Raw genomic sequence first — 18,664 nt, 5'->3', positions numbered from 1 at the left:
GATTGAACATAGCAGAAACAAAGGGTCCTACCAGAATGTCCCGGAAGTTCAACCACTATGTGACTGTATATGGATAAGATAAGATAAGATAATAAAAAAATAATCACACCCAGTGTGAAGTGGGCGGTGTGGTCACAGTGGTCATCACAGTGATGGGATTGATTCACTTAAAAAAAACTATGAAAGTGTTTTTTTTAAGTGCATAGTCCTATTTATAGGGCTATGCACATGTGTCATGTGTTTCTAGCCAATCACAGTCCTGAATAGAGTCATGGTGGCCAATCACGGTCCAATCACGGTGCAGGGTTAGGGGTAAGGCTGCAACAACTAATCGATTAATCGATTATTAATCGATTATCAAATTAGTTGCCAACTATTTTGATAATCGATTAATCGATAATCGATTCATCGATAATGGAATATAATTAATATAATAATTAATTCAATGTAAAATTGGCTATTTTATCCAAAATGTAAAAATAAATAAATTAGAAAATGTAAAGTAAAGTATACATGATTAGAATATGCTTAAACATTCGACAATTAAGGTCTAATATTACAAAACTACAAATTGATAATAAACCTATATATCCTGTCGTTTTGGGGCATAAACAAAAAGTTGAAGGATAACATTAAATCTGATAATGATGTACCATGCATGTTCACATCAAGTATACTTTACATTACTTAAGACCGTTAAGTGCCCACCTATCCTGTATCCCCCTTTTTTTAAATGAAACATTTGCATTTGTATAGTACTGTACTGCTACCTGTACTGTTACCCTTTAGCCTAAAATATGTTGTTTTTTAATCAAATCAAGCAGTCAGAAGAAGAGAAAAGCTACCATAAGGTGGCTTTTATTTATTTTGATATGTATTTATATATATTTTATGGGTAGTAGCCTAATCAGCAGCTGAGCAAAATTGTACTTTTAAATTAATTATTCATCTGTATTGTCTTTATTGTTAGATAGAATATGCCTAAAACAACCTAAAATTATAAGGTAATTGCTTAATAAGTGCGATAATCCGATTAATCGATTAATCGTTTAAATAATCACCCGATTCATCGATTATGGAATTAATCGTTAGTTGCAGCCTTAGTTAGGGGGGTACAATGGTGGCCAATCACAGCGCAGGGCTGGGGGGGTGCAATTGGATCGATGTCCAAACCTCACATATAGGGGCGGTTGCACCGCCCAAAAATAACATAAAACTAGAAAATGTGCTCCTCAGAGCACAGGTCTCCGCCAGTACTGTTCCTGATTAATCCTGTCTTACCTCACTTCAAAAGATATAAATGATCTTTTGAAGTGAGACACCTATTTATAGGTCTCTATTTCATCATGCGTCTCGCTAGCCAATCAAAGCACACCCTTTCAACATATTGTCACGTGTCACGTGAAGCTTGACCAATGTTAGCTTGGTGGACACACGGAAGGACGAGAACGAAAACATAGTCTCCTGGGCTGGCGAGACAATAAAATAAATGTCTCAACTTCTTAATGATGTTCACCTCCCGTAACTATAGGCTATCCGGATACAGGATAGGTGGGCACTAGGGACATCTGGGCACCATATTTTTGGCACTTTGGGGTGGAGAAGAGTGGGCACTAGGGAAATTTGGGCACCAGGAAGACTGGACAATAGGGAAATGTGGGCACCCAGAAGACTGGGCACTAGGTTCACTGATGCACTATGTGAGATTGAATACATTATTAACAATGATGCTAGATGCCAGAGGTGGGGACATGGACTTAAGACTTGAGAGTCGACTTGGACTCGAGTCACAAATGTTCTGACTTAAGAGCTTGATGACTTGATGACTTGTTTGATCAAACCAAAAAAAGACTTGGATTTGACTTGGACTTGAATGCCAGTGACTCGGGACTTAACTTGGACTTCAACCTCAATGACTTGTGACTTGACTTGAGCCCTCTCTTGACTTGATACTTCAAGTCGTTTCAAGTCATTTAATACCTTCCTATAAGCCCCAATATTAAAAAAGTGTCCCACAAAAGACAAAACATTAATTCAAGTCATATCACTAATCAGTGCCGCCGCTACGCACACACAGAACATGCACTTCGGGTATAACGGCACCACGTACGTTCCCGAGGGGGCATCAAAACGATCCAAGCCAAGATCAAAGGCTAATAATCATAAATGGGTTGATAATCATAGATGAGCTATTTAAATTTAAGATGAATTAATGAATTAAGAGGATTACCTTGACATGTAAAATAGTTGGGTTAAACCCTGTTCTCAAAGAGGAAATTAAAAGTACTGTATAACGTTCTGTTGGACTGGAAGAAACCTTGTTTAAAAACAAATACAAATTGTGAAAAATGCACATGATTTATGTAAATCTTTATATATTATTAATTGGCATTATGACTTGGTTGGGAGTGGGACTCGTAACAAAAAGCGTGGAACTTGTTTGGGACTCAAAAAAACAAAAGTGTAGAACTTGGACTTGACTTGGGACTTGACGGTCTTGATTTGGTACTTAACTGTGTTGACGTGGGACTTGACTGGGACTTGAGAGCAAAGACTTGAGACTCTACTTGGACTTGCGAACCTCTGCTCGATGCTAAACGTTCCTGGTTTGGGGGCTGAAATAGTAAGAGCAGCTCTTATGTGGAAACTTGTATGTAAAGACAATGTTTCAGTAGTTGTTCCATTCATGGTCATTCTTTCAAAGTATTTGCATATACAAATACTGCAATCAAACCTGCTAATGGCCACCTATTACCTGGCATTGAATTGCTATATAGCACATTGTCATCATTAAAGGCATGCTTTCCATTGTTTTGTGTGGAAGGAACAATCCGTTGCCATGATGGTGGCTCATTTGCAATTGCTTGGTCTATTTCACCCATGTGTTTGGGAGTTTAAAGAACAATGGGCTATCATCATTTACCAATAACAAAGCAGCATGCTACTGCATGTAAAGTTATAAAACAGTCCTAATCCAGGTGCCCAGTTTTCCCTAGTGCCCACTCTTCTCCACCCTAAAGTGCCCACATTTCTCTATTGCCCACTCTTCTCCACCCCTAAGTGCCCACTCTTCCAGGTGCCCACCTTTCCTTCTACCGCCTGTCCGACATTCCGAATCCTGATGCCGAATCCTGAAATCAAATACAAATGAGATTTCCGGAGGGGGGGGGGGTTACCAGGCTAACCATGAAGTGAACTACTCAGGAAATATCAATTGCACGACGACCTTAGGCGTGTGTTTATGGCATTGCTTAATTATATGGATATAAAAATGAAAGAAAGTACATAATACGATATTTCCTCTTGTCCTTCACCAATCACAAACGTAATGGGAATGTCATTCCCAAACCAATCGGCCTACTCTGCTTGCGGGACATCCCGAAATGAAATGATTGAATTATCTACAAACACTACGATCTATCACCGTAATCAGCTTAATCGTGAACTTTGAACTGGTCAAGTTTGCTTATGCAAAGGAGTTTGAAGTCCTCAGTATTGACTGTATGTAAATGGTGCAATTGTGCATACTGAGTCTGACTGACTGCCATCATGTCATGTGTGTGAGTGTGTGCACACGCGCGCGCACGTTCACCGGCTCACGTGGATCCTCCGAATCGTGCCACACTCGGGTCTCATGGACTTCCTGTAAATAGTGCCATGTAGTAACGTCTGATATCTCCCAAAATGAGAAACGTCCATCCATTTCTCGTGGCGCAATGCCTATAATATTGTTCTAATAATAAAACACATATTCCTGTTATTGCTGTCAAAGCGGAGCAGACATATTTTGGGGTTGGTCGTGTGAACGTGCCGTGGCGCGGCTGTCTGTCATAATATCCCTCCGCCGTTTTTTGTCCCCTTTCAGACTGTTTTGGTCTTTTCGCTGTTAGCAACGGACTAGAATCCAAGAGAGCCTGGAAACCCCGTTTGACACATAATCGAAAATAACCTTTAGAATTGAATATCCAATTGACAAGAGGTGTACTAGATACGCTTATTGCCTAAAAAGCAATTGGCACATATTGTCTTTTTTTTTAAGATAGGTTTTTTGTTCCGTTTTAATAGATATTGTACATATTGCTAATTTAGCTAGCTTTATTAGCATAGCATCTTCCTTAAACGGCCAGCCTAGACAAGCCTAGCCTAGTCCTGCTCCGCTAGCTAGCTTGCATATCAGAGTGACTGCTAGCTGGCTGTCACGCAGCTGAAAACGGTCTCCACCATCGTCAGCGTGCAGCTGGTCGTTTCAAAACATTAGAACAACACTTGCAAACGTTGTCGTTTATGGGACCGACACCATGTCAATGAAGGCTGGTGGAAATCGCAAGCCCGGCGGCGGCAGCAGCAGCGCCGGCGGTGCCGCTGCCTCTGGTGCTGCAGGGGGAAGCGGCGGCGGCGGCGGACGGCAGAATGTAGGCAGGTCGGTGGAAAGAGAAAACACCCCGTGGCGACATATTTACACACTGTCTGATCATGATGTTGACTTTGTCCCGTGCCACAGTGCCAGCGAGACCCCACGGTGTTAGTTGTGGGAAGTGACATTTTAGTTATGCTGTGGAAAAACGTGTTTTTTTGTGTGGTGCGTTACAGTGAACGTATTTTGGGGCCTTGTTGCGACGTGTTTGGTCCCCCCCTAGCTTAACGTTGAGGCCTGTGTCTGCTGCTCCGGCGTTGGAACTTCGACCTAACGTTACCTCTCCCATCATCCGTGAGACGATCGTGCACGGCACCACGTATATTTTGGCTTATTTTGAACGAGCAGCATATTTTCACGAGAGCTTGTGGTTGTAATGTCACTCGCGTGTTTGCTGATGTTAAACTAACGTCCACTAGACATAATCCAGCCCTGTCTGAAGTTCATAGCCGGGTAGCCGCTAACCGTTAGCTGATTAGCCGTTTGACAGCCCGTGCTTTTAATCAAGTGCGCTCGCCTCATTCAGTGTTAATGTCTGTTTAACGGAATGCACCATGGCAACTTTGATCTGCGATCGCACTGTAAGGAGACACTGGTTTTGTTTTGACGTGATTGACACGCGTCTGGCATGTTTCCGCAACAATGCTGCAATGGGTTTGCCAAAGAAATTGATACAAAAATGTGTGGGCGAATGCATGAGAGAAAGGGGCGGGGTGGTGAAGGGGTGAGGAGGAGAGGAGATAGGAATTACAGGCTTTCAACCTTGACGTTGCCGCTTATGTGAAATAGTGTCCTTGAAACATGACATTTATGAAATACTCCAGATCACCAATGCAGTAGGTGTTTGCATATCTGTGCGTTTTACTTGATTATTTGGAGGGCCACTAGGACAGCATGTCCCTTTCATTGCACAGGCTTTATCCAATGGGGTCATGCCCAAGATTTTGTAAAATGAGGTTGGACTAGTTAGACACCCCTTGTAACTGTGGTGTTCACTAGCCTATCTTAATAATAATGTTGGTATTGTGATTTAGTTGTCATCAAAGAATATGAGCTTTTATTGTGCTGCTGCTCAGTGCTCAGTAGTAGCTGCTGTGAGGCTAATATTGTTGGAAACGAATCAAACCTGCTGTTCAGTTATGAAAGTGGGAATTTCCTACTTTCACTCAACTCAGAGGAAGAAGAAGAGAATTGTGTGTTTAGGGCACTGTGCCAGCTACCCATACAAGGTGCATTTTAGGACACGCTTAGAGAAAGGCTACAGTGTTTGGCTGACAGCCACTTGAACATGAGTATACATGGATCATCAGTCCACGCAGTTGTAGATCAGGTGGTGATGATAACCCGGGTTCTCCCCATATAGTGTAACAATGGCTCTGCTGCATATACATTTTCAGCAACATCACTGTGAATTTTTAACAGGTCAATCCTACACCCTGCCATGACAGCATATCAGTGTTATGTTGTTTAGGGCTCCACAGCAGTACCGTGTCACAAAATCCTGGTAGAGAACCCCGAATGACAATGTAATGTTTTGACAATGATGTCCTTATTTGTTTCAGAGGACGACACAGTGGCAAAGGTCCTTCTACATCAGTAAGTAGTAGCCTATATTCATTTAATTACTGCTTTTTCATAAAGCTTTGTAATCTAAAGGCTGTACCCATGATTCTCTTTTTAAATGTATTATGTACTTTATGTGACCATCATGTTAAATTTTATGTAAACTTTTGCTCTTTACGGCCACCACCTTCAGCAGACCACTCGGAATAAGAAATATTGTTTCTGGGACCTTCTTGGCTGAATAAAGGATAAATAGTACAATCACAATCTTATATATACCGTGATAACAAAGAAGTATAATTCATCAATTACAAAACATACTTTCACCTAAAGATCCTAAAATACGATGTATGTATATCATATGTCAGTCACATTTGGTTCAATGAGTTGCACAGGGTAAACTACTATAGGTACAGCATCTTCATATTCAACACTGGATTAGATTGTTGATGTCTTTATATGCATGTGTACAGTATATACACACACACACACACACACACACACACACACACACACACACACACACACACACACACACACACACACACACACACACACACACACACACACACACACACACAATATTATATTTAAACAGGGTTAATAGTTGTCACTGTGTAATCCCAACTAAAGTCTGATGTTTTGTTAATCTTAGACTAGTCTCATTTGTCTTTCAATAATATGTGCATTGGAGCATCTTTAAAGAGGAATAGTCACAGTCAATCTTTTTATTAACAGAAAGTACTGCTTCATGCCGGACGTTTAAAAAAATGTGCATTCTGTATAATCACTGGAGTAGAGTTATATCCATTGCCTTGTATAAATTAATGTTAAATTAATGTATCATTCTTTCTATCTGCAGCCAGCCAGCATTCATAAAAACTGTTGCAATCAACAGTATTGCCTTTATATGTACTTATACCACTTGCTAACATTCCTTTTTATACGGTTGTGGAAATTTGAAATTTTAGTTTCAAAAAATTCGAGACACTTGAGTTGGTTAGTCTCCATGGTTTACAGGCTTGTCTGCTTGGTGAAATGGTATTGAAATAATGTTTTTTATAAATATATGTAGGTGCAATACACATACAAGTAAAAACTGATATTGAGATTTTTTCGCTTAAAATATATATCTATATAACATAATGTTAGATTACCTAGCAACTAGTTTCACACTCCTCACTGCTTTGCATTTCCTGGTTGACAATCGCTGGCGTGCAACGACAGGGAAAAGGAGATTAATCTAATTCCTGCACAGATGTTTTTTCTTCCAGAGATGTTTTTTTCTGCCTTCTTTCAAGGGCAAGGCCTTCCTTTTACGAACCATGTGTTTTGTTTTTTTCTTCCTCCAAAGTACATATGGTACAAGATGCAGTACTTTACACTATAAACAAATGGGCTGAGTGACTGTTCAACGTTGTAACTGAGTTGTTGTGTTTTTCCTCAGGTTGTTTTCAATGGTGTATATGCAAATATGAGGATGGTCCACGTCTTGACATCAGTGGTGGTATGTTTGCTCTGTCCTGTCTGTGAGATTTAGCTCCATTCACAGAATGTCATATGCAGTGTATGCTTTTGGAATTGGTCCTACTGTATGTGTGATGCTGAGGAGGAGGCAAGGAAAGCAGAATATAAACTGTCAAAGAAAACCTTGTGTGAATCGGCCATGCGAGTCCTGCCTACTGTAAACGAATTGGTTACAACAGCATGCCTTGCAGGCTGTCATTCACCACATGCTGTTGTCTCCAAAATGTCTACGCTGCAATAAACCAAGCCTGTGTAATTATAAGAGACAGCTGGTTGCAGAAACAAAGCAGAGATTGATCAATCATTTGTTTATTTCAGTTTTGCTGCAGATTGGTTCGTAAACCTGTTTTCAGAGGGGATAAATTCATAGTGATACTGCAATGTATGACTGACTATTGCAGACAATGAAAGTGATTGGTTTACTTGTTTACAGGGGACCAAGTGTGAGCTGAAAGTGAAGAATGGCACAGTCTATGAAGGAGTGTTTAAGACATACGGCCCAGAGGTAAGGATCACCATGTCAGGGAGCGATGGTTTTCCTCATGCATATTTTAAACGGAAGCCCTCCCCCTTGCATCACAGAAATATTGTTTTACTAGGGACTACTATTTTACCAACAGTACTTGAATTGGAACTCAAAATAATATAGAAGAAATGCAAAGCAATTCAACATCATATAGAATACTCAGAATGTTTTGTTTTACTTAAAAAGTTCATTTCTGATGTAAACAGAGGGTCCAGGGTATTCAGGCAAGTTGCTTTTGCGCCTATATTTACCTCATAACTTTGCAGTGAGTGACATACCATTTACACGTTTTTCTGAAACCAAACCTTGTCTATGCTATCTGAGGGTTTCCACCATTGCCACTTATTGGCTCCCACTCCACGTTTTCCACAAACCTCTCAGTAACACTTCCTATGAAGTCCATGTCTATATATGAACATACTTATAATAAATTATAATCTGCTTATACAATTTTATAAAGCATTTTATAATGACTTAAAAGGTCTGCACTGTATAAATACACTGTGATCTGCTCATAACGCTGTATAATTACAGTTATCAGCACTCATGAATACTTGTAATAAAAAAGATGCATAAAAACTCATAATGCTTTATAACAATAAGCATAACACATAAAGTGTTTTATAATTATGTATAATGTCCAATATAATGCTATAACTGCTGGTCATTTGTGTTTTGGCCAAGATCATAGTGTATTATAATTCTCATGATTGTGCTACATTATAATATATTGTATAAAGCATTATAATCACTGTTATTATACATTATATTGTAGTGTGTTTATAAGTTGCTACTATACAGTAAGTGGTTGAGTGCTTTAAGTATTGAACATATAGCATTCAATCTGTGCAAGAACAACTCACAAAATGTTTATGCCTACACCTTCAGGAATGTCATTACTTTTTAAAGTATCCAGTGGCCAATTTGTGAATTGTATTGACTTGTAATTACAACATGATCCGATTAATACATTATAAAATTACTGTAACTAGACTGGGCGCAGGCCTACTCGTGCCATGCATGTCGGGATTACATGGTCATCATACTTATACTTACGTTATGATGACCTCCTTTCTCCTACTTCCCATACTATACCTTCTGTTCTCACCCACTTTTATTTGAATTTGATAAAGATGCCTTCCTTCTCCTCCATCCCAACATCCTCCCCCCCCCACCCCCCCGATTTAAATGCTTTTAAGTTTTAGACACACGCATCCTTAAAAGAATGTTAAACAGGCGTAAACAAATCTCTTGGACAGAACATGTACCAAGACAAGCAATATCATACAAACAAGAAAAACAAAGAAACATGAATACACAAATGCAAAGCGAAAAAAACAAAAAACAAAACAGTTGTACATATCAATTACATTTCCCTTTGTCGTACATGTGTGTCAAATATTAACCCAACTCCGCTACCCCCACACAATACCACAGAATACAGATTTCCCAAAAGCACCTGGTGAGCAAAAAGTATATACAATAATGCTTGTTTGATGATCTTCATTATTATGTTGATCAATTACCATGAATAAATCCAATATATGGACCCCATATCTTTCAGAAAGTATGTAAACTATTATTCATTTTGTGAATAAGTTGTTCAAAGGAGGCTACCCTGGTCATCTAATCTCACCATTCTTTGAGATACATTTTCTCCTTTGATTTCTCAATTCTATCCTGCATCCTGTTATGAGCGCTAATTCCACCCAAGAACCCTTTTGCGAGGACAGTTTAACATTTATAATACCCAACACAATGCCGGATTCACAGTGAATTCTGTTTCCATTATATTGTTAATACATATAATAACAGTAGACCAGAAATCATGGACTATTTCACATTCATACAGTGTATGGAGTGGCGTTCCTCTTTCTTTGATGCATAGCCAGCAACTACCTTCCTCCCTAAGCCTACTACCTATACTACCATATTATTAGCTTTGGCTATTTTCTGGTCTATTCCATTCTCTGTCACTTGTATTGGCCATGCTGCACAAACGTTACGCGAAGCTCGCCAATCAGTTAAGCCTACGGGTCGGATTTGTCCAATCAGGGACTTACACTGGCTAAGTGGCACAAACGTGATGCTCTGCCAATCCGTGAAACCGACGGCCCACTGTCAGACAGATACAGATAGAAGCTACCACAGTGCCGAATGGCACTGCCTGGTGAGACACAGATGGCAAGTTTGAGACCGTTCAGTCGACGCTTTCCGAGAAAGGCCGGCCACAGAGTGACACAGACACACACAGATTGGTGAAATTGCAGAGTTACATCGGCCACAGAGTGAGAGACACACACACACACACACACACACACACACACACACACACACACACACACACACACACACACACACACACACACACACACACACACACACACACACACACACACACACACACACAGATTGGTGAATTATAGTTTAGATGGTGAATTATAGGATAGATGTATTACAACTATGACTGACTGATTGATTGAATACTTAATACGTTTGGATTCAAAAGCTATGCTAAAAGGATAACACAAAAAGCCCTGGGGGGGCTTGTTTACATTGTGGTCCTTTGTACTCAATTCATCAAGACATACAATACGTTACATATCAGCAACAACACTAAAAGCAATTCTAGATATATTTACCGAAAAGAGGGAGACAGAGGATGACACTCCCACGGGGCTCCTTCTGTGGAGCTTGGTGAGTGAGTTTGTGATGCATTTGACTCTGGGGGCAAGACAGGAGGGGGTAAGATTGCCTACGTCCATTTATAATTTGAGGACAGCCATGTTTTTAGGTCAGTTTTAAAAGTGTCTGAGACTTTTAATGGATTTTGACAATTATAATACTCTATGATCTTGTTTTGTGTGTACTATTCCAAAAAGTCTTTTCACATTAAGTTTGCGTCCCAAATTATTCCTTTCTCCGATACACATGGAGTTTCCAGACGCTTCTTGTCACCTGACAATGAGAAGTTTCTCCAGGAGAGTGTAATGCCTGCGTAGGTTCATACTATCTTCCCCAGTTTACGACCACCCAATAGAAGCCAATAGTGCAGCATCAAGAGAAAAAATACCCTGCCGGTTTCTCCACCTGCAAAGATTGACAATTGTCTTGAGTGCCCGGCCAAGCCAGAAGCACCTCCTGGGAAATTTCTGTCGTGGGAAAAATCTGTCTCTGCCGAGTTGGTCGAGTGTTATGCCTCTCTATGCCACCTGGACACCCCTACAAGTTCTTTATCATAATAAATGCAATCAATTTTTATTGATTGGAAGAAAAACGATTAAATACCATATGACAGTATTGCAAAAATCTCATGCAGTAATTTTCTGTGAATTCAAACTGGTATAGCTAAAAATAAGGTATACTTCCAGCACTAGAACTTGTGTTGTTCCCTAGGTGCAGATATGGAGTCACATCTGTCAATTTCTCGCTCATGGTTAAGTGTGCAGAAAGATGATGCCTAGTCAGCACTCAGGGGGCAGCTTCACCCCAAAGGTGGCATACACAAAGTTTGCACTCTTCTCTAATCTCTCCTTTTTACAGAGGAGGAGTGGGTCCTTATCCTTCCCTTTTTAGGATGAGAGGAAGCCTATTTCCCCCTCTCTCTCTCATGGGGGAAATTTTGGTTTGCAAGAATCAGACATTTAACCCGAGTAATTTTAGGAGTTCAATTATGCAGCTCCGTTGGCAGAACAAACTCCATTGTCAATACACATTACTCTGACCATGTTGTACTTATTTAATATAAACAGCAAGGCTCATTTACTGTAGGCCTCTCATATTAGCTGCTCTCTTAAATCCCACTGGGTAATGTGACCAGGCCATTAATGGAAGCATTGTATTTTTTCCAGGATTTCTGAATTGCTGTTATTAAGTTTTAATACTGTTGTGTCCTGCAGTGTGACCTGGTGTTGGATGCGGCCCACAGAAAGAGCCCTGAGCCTAGTGCGGGCCCCAGGAAAGAGGATATCGTAGAAAGCATCATTTTCAAGGCTTCTGATGTCGTAGTGGTGACCTTCAAAGATGTGGACCTCAATTTCGCCCGGAAAGGTACAGAAGCTTGTAGAGAAGAGATTTTGTGTGTGTGTGTGTGTGTGCGTGTGCGCGCATGCACATACATATATACATACACACACTTGTAAATGCAATGTCCAATTGGGACGATACACACAGCTTACTCAGCTCATTCAGTCTGTATTTTACTGTGGTGATGTCGTAGAGACCAAGTCGCATGTTAAATCCTTTCTGCACTGAGAGGCCAGTCATTGTAGAATAATGTGAAGTATTGATTGGTCTGAAGGTCTCCCTGGCACGGCTAGGACACTCAATAAAAAGACTGATTGAGCCTCCTTCATCTAATTCATTTTGATCCCACACAGTTCTTTTGAACCAGAATAAGCCCGAGGCTGTGTGGGAAAGTGTTAAGATATAAATATGAGCTGCTAATATGTGTGAGGGATTTCCATTCGGTCCTGTATACAGTAGACCTAAAGATTGATTGTCCCATTAAGCTGATCAGCTGTAGATCAGTGTGACTAGATAGAAAATCTGAGTTTATCTCTGCACTAAGATTGCCGGTTTACCAGATATGTTTTGACGTTTTTATTGACAAAAATGCATATATATGAACATATACAGTATGTACATATCTGTCAAAGAATAAAACGCAAAAAGCTTATTTCCATCATAGAGATTATGAACATCATAGATTTAGCAGAAATATTGAATAAGGGATCAGACCTTGTAACCCAGTCACTTCAGATGAAATTAAGTACCGAGGTGAGATTTCTTCTGATAAATTGGGAATTTCTTTCTTTTTTGTTGGATCCCCAGTATTGTTGCTTGCCAAGTCTGTCTAGTAGTCGGTCAATTCCATCTCTCTTCTAACCCTCTCTCTTGTCTGTCTGTCTCTCCTCTCCAACGCTCTAGTCGCATCTGATGCAGGACTTGCAGGTAATATATGAATGTTTTCTAATCTCACATCTTCACACACACACACACACACACACACACACACACACACACACACACACACACACACACACACACACACACACACACACACACACACACACACACACACACACACACACAGAGAGATAAGATTTGTTGAAAGATGAAAGCATGATCCGGCAATTTCCCTGGCTTGGCTTTAGCCTAAGCTTTTAACAAGTTACTTAATTGAAATAACCTTCATGTACACATCAAGGCTTAATCCAGGAGAAGGGACACTGCTTCCATAAACCCCAGGTTAAGAGTCAAATATCTGACTCTTCACATTCCTTTCACCAGATACACCATTATATTGGCATGATGTTGCTTTCTGTGGATTATGTTAATCAGTCACCTACAGCAGGGGTTCCCAAAGTAGGGGTCGCGGGAGACTGACGTGGGGTCGCGAAATTATTTTGGGTCATTAAAAAAAATCCTTTTTATTTTTTATTTTTTTAAAACTTTTTCTTCAACAGAATGGATGAAATACCATCTAAAATGATCACAAATGGTACATTTTACCATTTTAACACATTACAAATGCGCACCGAACATGCAAGTTTATGTGCATAAATGACCTCCAGGTTTAGGTGGGGTCGCGAGTCAATTTCCGCCTTATTTTGGGGTTGCGGGCTGAAAAGTTTGGGAACCCATAGTATATGCTTTTGACAAGCAGGTTCAAAAACACAAGGCTGTTGTGCAGCAAGGTACTGTATAGCAGTGGTTCTCAAACCTTTTCATGTCAAGGACCCCCAAAATTATATGTATTTGGCTGTGGACCCCTATCTCAAAATATTTTGTTCCAGGGACCCCCAGAAGCAAAGATCTGAGTTGCAAATGTTCGATTTGAAAATAATATATATTCAAAGTTTGCACGGTTTTTGCTGGGGACCCCCTGGAACCGCCCCGAGGACCCCTGGGGGTCCCCGGACCCCACTATGAGAACTAATGTTGTAGTGCTCAGAGCCTTAAGTAAAGATGGACACTCAAGCCTTTGCATATTGGTGGAGAAGTAGTTCTGTTCCATCAGAATACAGCAATACATTCTCTTAATGTAGAACATCTATTATCTAAACCTGCTTGAGAAAAACTCAAGGCAGAGGATAAAGATGTATGACAAGAGAAACATGGATTAATCCATTGAAAGTAACTGATTGCAAATATGTAAATTAGTAATTTTCTTACACACACACACACACACACACACACACACACACACACACACACACACACACACACACACACACACACACACACACACACACACACACACACACACACACACACACACACACACACACTAATCCATACTATTGACTGCAATATAAATGCATGTTTGCTTTCCCCTGACAATGCCCTCTTTTGATTTGTATGCCCCTCGGCCCACAACCCCACCCCTGATTGCAACTCCCCATGATGGACCATGTGCATAAAGCATGCTAGATCAAATTAAGCCCCCAATGTTGTCTGGTTGCACAGCGTTTGCACCTTGCATCACCTTTTATAAATCCATCGTACCCTACACCGCAGTAGTAGCGCTTTTGTGCACGTTGCACAGAATGGCGCGGTAGGGCAGATTTTGCATTATGTGCATGGTCCACCAGTGCTGGCTCCCTTGGTTGTGAGCAGAGTGACTTGGGTTGAAACAAAATTTCCAAAGGTTTTTCCAAGGTTTCCAAACACCTTTCGGCAGCGTTTGAGCCAACTAAAGTACATGTACTGTAAGAGAAAACAGTTCATTGCAGTTAACAATATAGGCATATAGTAGACACTTTTCTCCAGTGCGATTTACAAGTACTAAATCAGGGTAAATGGCATGAGTGTCAACAAACCTGGTAAAAAATAATCTCATAAGTAGAGTACAGAGAGAACATTGTAGTGCTTTAAAGAAACTAGGATACCAGGTAAACATCATGTCTCTGCAAACCGTGTCTATGCTTACAGTGCTCATGTACCGCGTTTCTTGCATGTTTGTCTCCACAGACAACTTTACAGACGCGGCAGTGACTGGTCGGATCAACGGCGAACACAAGGAGAAGGATCTGGAACCCTGGGATGGAGGAGAGACCCACACCTCTGGAGACAGTCTGGAGTCACTGGATACAGACGTGGTAGGATCAAACAATGTATGCAAAATCCCAACCAACACTGCAAAATCCAAGCATACAAATGTAGTCTTGCCTATGTATTTTCAGTTTCCCATTGCAAGCCGCAAGCGTCTCTGTAATAATGATAATAATAATACATTTGATTTATAACGCACTTAACTGTTTTGCAAATCTCAAAGCTGCTACAGGGTTTAAAACAATTACATGGGACCCTACTAGGCTAAAGGGTGAAATTAAAAACTAGGTAAAAACAGGGCATAGAGATTTTGCAAATACAAATACAGGTGCTTGAGGTGCACAGAACTGAAATGAACATAACCTCAAATTGTGGCTCATGGGCCAAGGAATCCTTAAGATGATGATGTCCAAGAAATATATGAGATACAAAAAAAATGTAGAGCTTTAGGATTTGGTGAATTGTAAATAAAATTCACAATGAATTGGGAAATAGATTTGTGTTACCCAACCCTAATACACGATGTGTACACACACACGTCACACAGAATGCTACTCACGCTGATGTATCATTACACAGTCTCTGACTCCCACTCGCTTTCTTTCTTTCTCTCTCACATTAGTCTAACGGGTGGGACCCCAATGACATGTTCAAATACAACGAGGAGAAGTACGGAGTCCTGTCTACATATGACAGCAGCTTGTCCACGTATACGTAAGCCTGACTGAGTAACCATGTGATGTATAGGATATTTTGTCAGTGAGTCCTGTGTTTTCAAGTTAACGAGACCATTTGATTGCTTAGAGGTGAGGCTGCTCAGTACATGTGTGAGCACCGGTGTGTGTGTGTTGCCTAGACTGTGTGTCTCTAGGCAGAGACGACAAAACAGTCAAAGGAGGACGTACAGCTGGTATAGTGCGACAATTGAATATTGATTAAAAGATTCTGATTTAAATATTCAGAATCACCTATTGAAAATGTTATATTTATGACAATACTACTTGACTTGTTGCACACATTAGAATGAGTTGTGAGTAGCTATATGCAATGGCCAATGTAATGGTGTTCCAGCCCAATGTTTATCCGCTTTTGTCATAATGTTTCTACAACGACACGCTGTTTATTCTATGATGTTTGTTCTTTGTTTGCACAGAAGCACAGCATTTATTCTACCAATGCCTACATTGTGTTGATGACTTAAGCTTATGGCAATATTATTTAGGTTACTATATTTACATTTATTAATTTAGTATTTACAGCGTCCTCCTCGATGCCTCAGTCTCATTGAATAGATAGAGGGAGAGCAAGGTGGCCATATTTTAAATGCCTAGCCAGGATATTGTGTGAAGCCCACTGCATTTTCATGTACTTGTAAACCGTACTGTTATATTGTTGTTTAAAAAAACAAATCAGATACAAGAATTGCATATATTGCTGGTTAAAAAAGTTAATTTCAAGCATATATACAGTATATTCTTTAGTCCTCTGTTCATAGTCACAGTTTTAAAGAAGTACATTTGCCAGTTTGCAGTTTATAACAATCGTGTCAGAGTCAGAGCACATTCTAAATGTCTGTGTATTAAAGATTACTGGGTCAGAATTCATGGAAGTATGCCTAGTATGCACAGGAAGTAGTTTTGTTTCTTAAACTATGAATCAGGGGCCCCCTTCCTGTGGGTCTCCACAAGATAATTTATATTCTTGTTTTTCCATGATTGCAGTATTTAGACGATCAACCACCACATGTTTTAATAGGGATTCTAGTTTTCCTGTCTTTACTTCCATTGTTTTCTGCTCTTTGTGTTATCATTATCACAGCCCTAAATGTGTTTTGATATCGGCTGGACTCTTAGAATAGGAGGTGAAATTCATCACTTGACTTTTTAAGAAATGAAAGCTTATAGAATCCCCCCCCCCCCTTTTTATTTTCTTTCTACTTTGCGCTTGTTTTATCAGGGTTCCCCTGGAGCGAGACAACTCTGAAGAGTTCCTGAAGAGAGAGGCGCGTGCTGCACAGCTGGCCGAGGAGATTGAGGCCAGCGCCACCTACAAGGCCCGCGTGGCGCTGGAGAATGACGAGCGCTCTGAGGAGGACAAATACACAGCCGTGGTGCGGGGGGAGAGGGGGGAGAGGGAGACGCACACACTCAGCAGGTGAGAATATACATACACACTTGACAGCAGATCATACTCGCACATAAGCATACTTGCACATAAATGTATACACAAGACTAAGTAGTACTACCCATGTATTTGGTATCCACTAGACTACGTAGTGGCACCCATGTATTTGGTATCCACTAGACTACGTAGTGGTACCCATGTATTTGGTATCCACTATACTAAGTAGTAGTAACCATTTATTTGGTAAACTGACTAGTGCAGGCAACAAATGTTTTTTCCTGCATAGATAGTCTTTGGCCAAAGGATAATCACGTCAAATATGTATCCTTTTATTTGTTTGTGCCCAAGTAAGATGAGCTGTTATTTGCTTATCAACAAATCAGTCACTAGGCCTGTAGTCAATAACCTGACCCTTTTTTCTTTTTTTTCATTTTGTTAATTGGGGTTTCATTTTCTCTAGCATTATAGACACTTGATATGATCAGAAATAACAGTCAAATGTATAGATTTCTGTCAAACTTGCCCATTCTGAGCCAGGAAAAACCCTGAGGTTAAACAACAAGGTCTCCCAATAAAAAGAGAGGCAATTTTTATGTCATTTACTTTAATAGGTCGATGTCCGTTGGGATCGCATGCCCTTCGGGTTATGTAATACCTGTTGTATCCATTGTACACGTTGTCAGAGTACTTGCGGTCCCCTTTATCATTGTACTTGGAGGCCAGTCTATGATGTCAGTTCTATGATGTCATATTGATGATATCAGGGATATATGGGTATAAAGGGTATTTATAGAAAGATATTTCAGAACAAAACCATGTCTAAATAGCTGCATGGCATGCCTGTGGAGGATGGCTTGCCCAAATATGGAATAACGGCGAGACGGTGGATCTATTATTATTACCGTAATTCACGAAATATGAAAAATATTCACACTAATAAAAACAAATCACAATATGTGAGCAATATATCTCACTAATATATATATATTAGTGAGTAATATAGATTCACTTCCTTACAAGCATTTTAATGTATTATGAGCATTGATGGTGATTCAATTGTTGGCTAGGACTATGTTTGAGGGGTCTCGATATCCAATATTAGGGATCAGTCAGTCAGAAACGAGTATTGGAGTTGAACTGAATATGGATGTTTGGTCCATAACTAAATATTGTAATTCCACATTCTATTTCATTTTCATTTCAAGCTGACCTTGCTCAGTAAGTATTCATTGTATATGAACAGAGAGGAATGTCATGTGATGTTTGGGAAGTGGTGGACCCACGGTTGTGCTGGACTAACAACATATCATTCGAACACCGTGCCTGTGCACAGGAATTACATTTGTTTGTCAAGGAGGAATAGGTGATAGCACTGCAACCTCTCCTTAGTCCTTTTGATATATTGCTCTGAAGAGCCTCTCCAAAAAATCTAATCAAATCCAACCCCTTAATTA

General features: G+C 40.2%; 1 protein-coding gene across 13 annotated transcripts in view; it reads left to right on the top strand.

The window, feature by feature from the left end:
* Window positions 1–3,874: 3,874 nt before the first annotated feature.
* The window catches only part of atxn2 (ataxin 2), a 35,102-nt gene continuing 20,312 nt past the window's right edge, over window positions 3,875–18,664 (top strand). For 7 of the 13 annotated variants that reach the window (XM_084055763.1, XM_084055762.1, XM_084055756.1 and 4 more), the window contains exons 1-9: window positions 3,875–4,420; window positions 5,977–6,010; window positions 7,425–7,484; window positions 7,938–8,009; window positions 11,930–12,080; window positions 12,960–12,983; window positions 15,006–15,148; window positions 15,709–15,800; window positions 17,043–17,240. In XM_084055763.1, coding sequence (XP_083911889.1) covers window positions 4,299–4,420; window positions 5,977–6,010; window positions 7,425–7,484; window positions 7,938–8,009; window positions 11,930–12,080; window positions 12,960–12,983; window positions 15,006–15,148; window positions 15,709–15,800; window positions 17,043–17,240 — 896 coding nt within the window. In that variant the 5' untranslated portion in view covers window positions 3,875–4,298. The remainder of the gene's footprint in view (window positions 4,421–5,976; window positions 6,011–7,424; window positions 7,485–7,937; window positions 8,010–11,929; window positions 12,081–12,959; window positions 12,984–15,005; window positions 15,149–15,708; window positions 15,801–17,042; window positions 17,241–18,664) is intronic. The other 6 variants (XM_084055755.1, XM_084055752.1, XM_084055760.1 and 3 more) reach the window with 1 other exon arrangement.

Source organism: Gymnoscopelus microlampas (genome assembly GCF_963454915.1).
Source record: "Gymnoscopelus microlampas genome assembly, chromosome: 4".
In the NCBI taxonomy this organism is placed as follows: Eukaryota; Metazoa; Chordata; class Actinopteri; order Myctophiformes; family Myctophidae; genus Gymnoscopelus; species Gymnoscopelus microlampas.
Note: the sequence above shows the minus strand (reverse complement) of the source record. Positions and strands in the feature narration are given on the sequence as shown.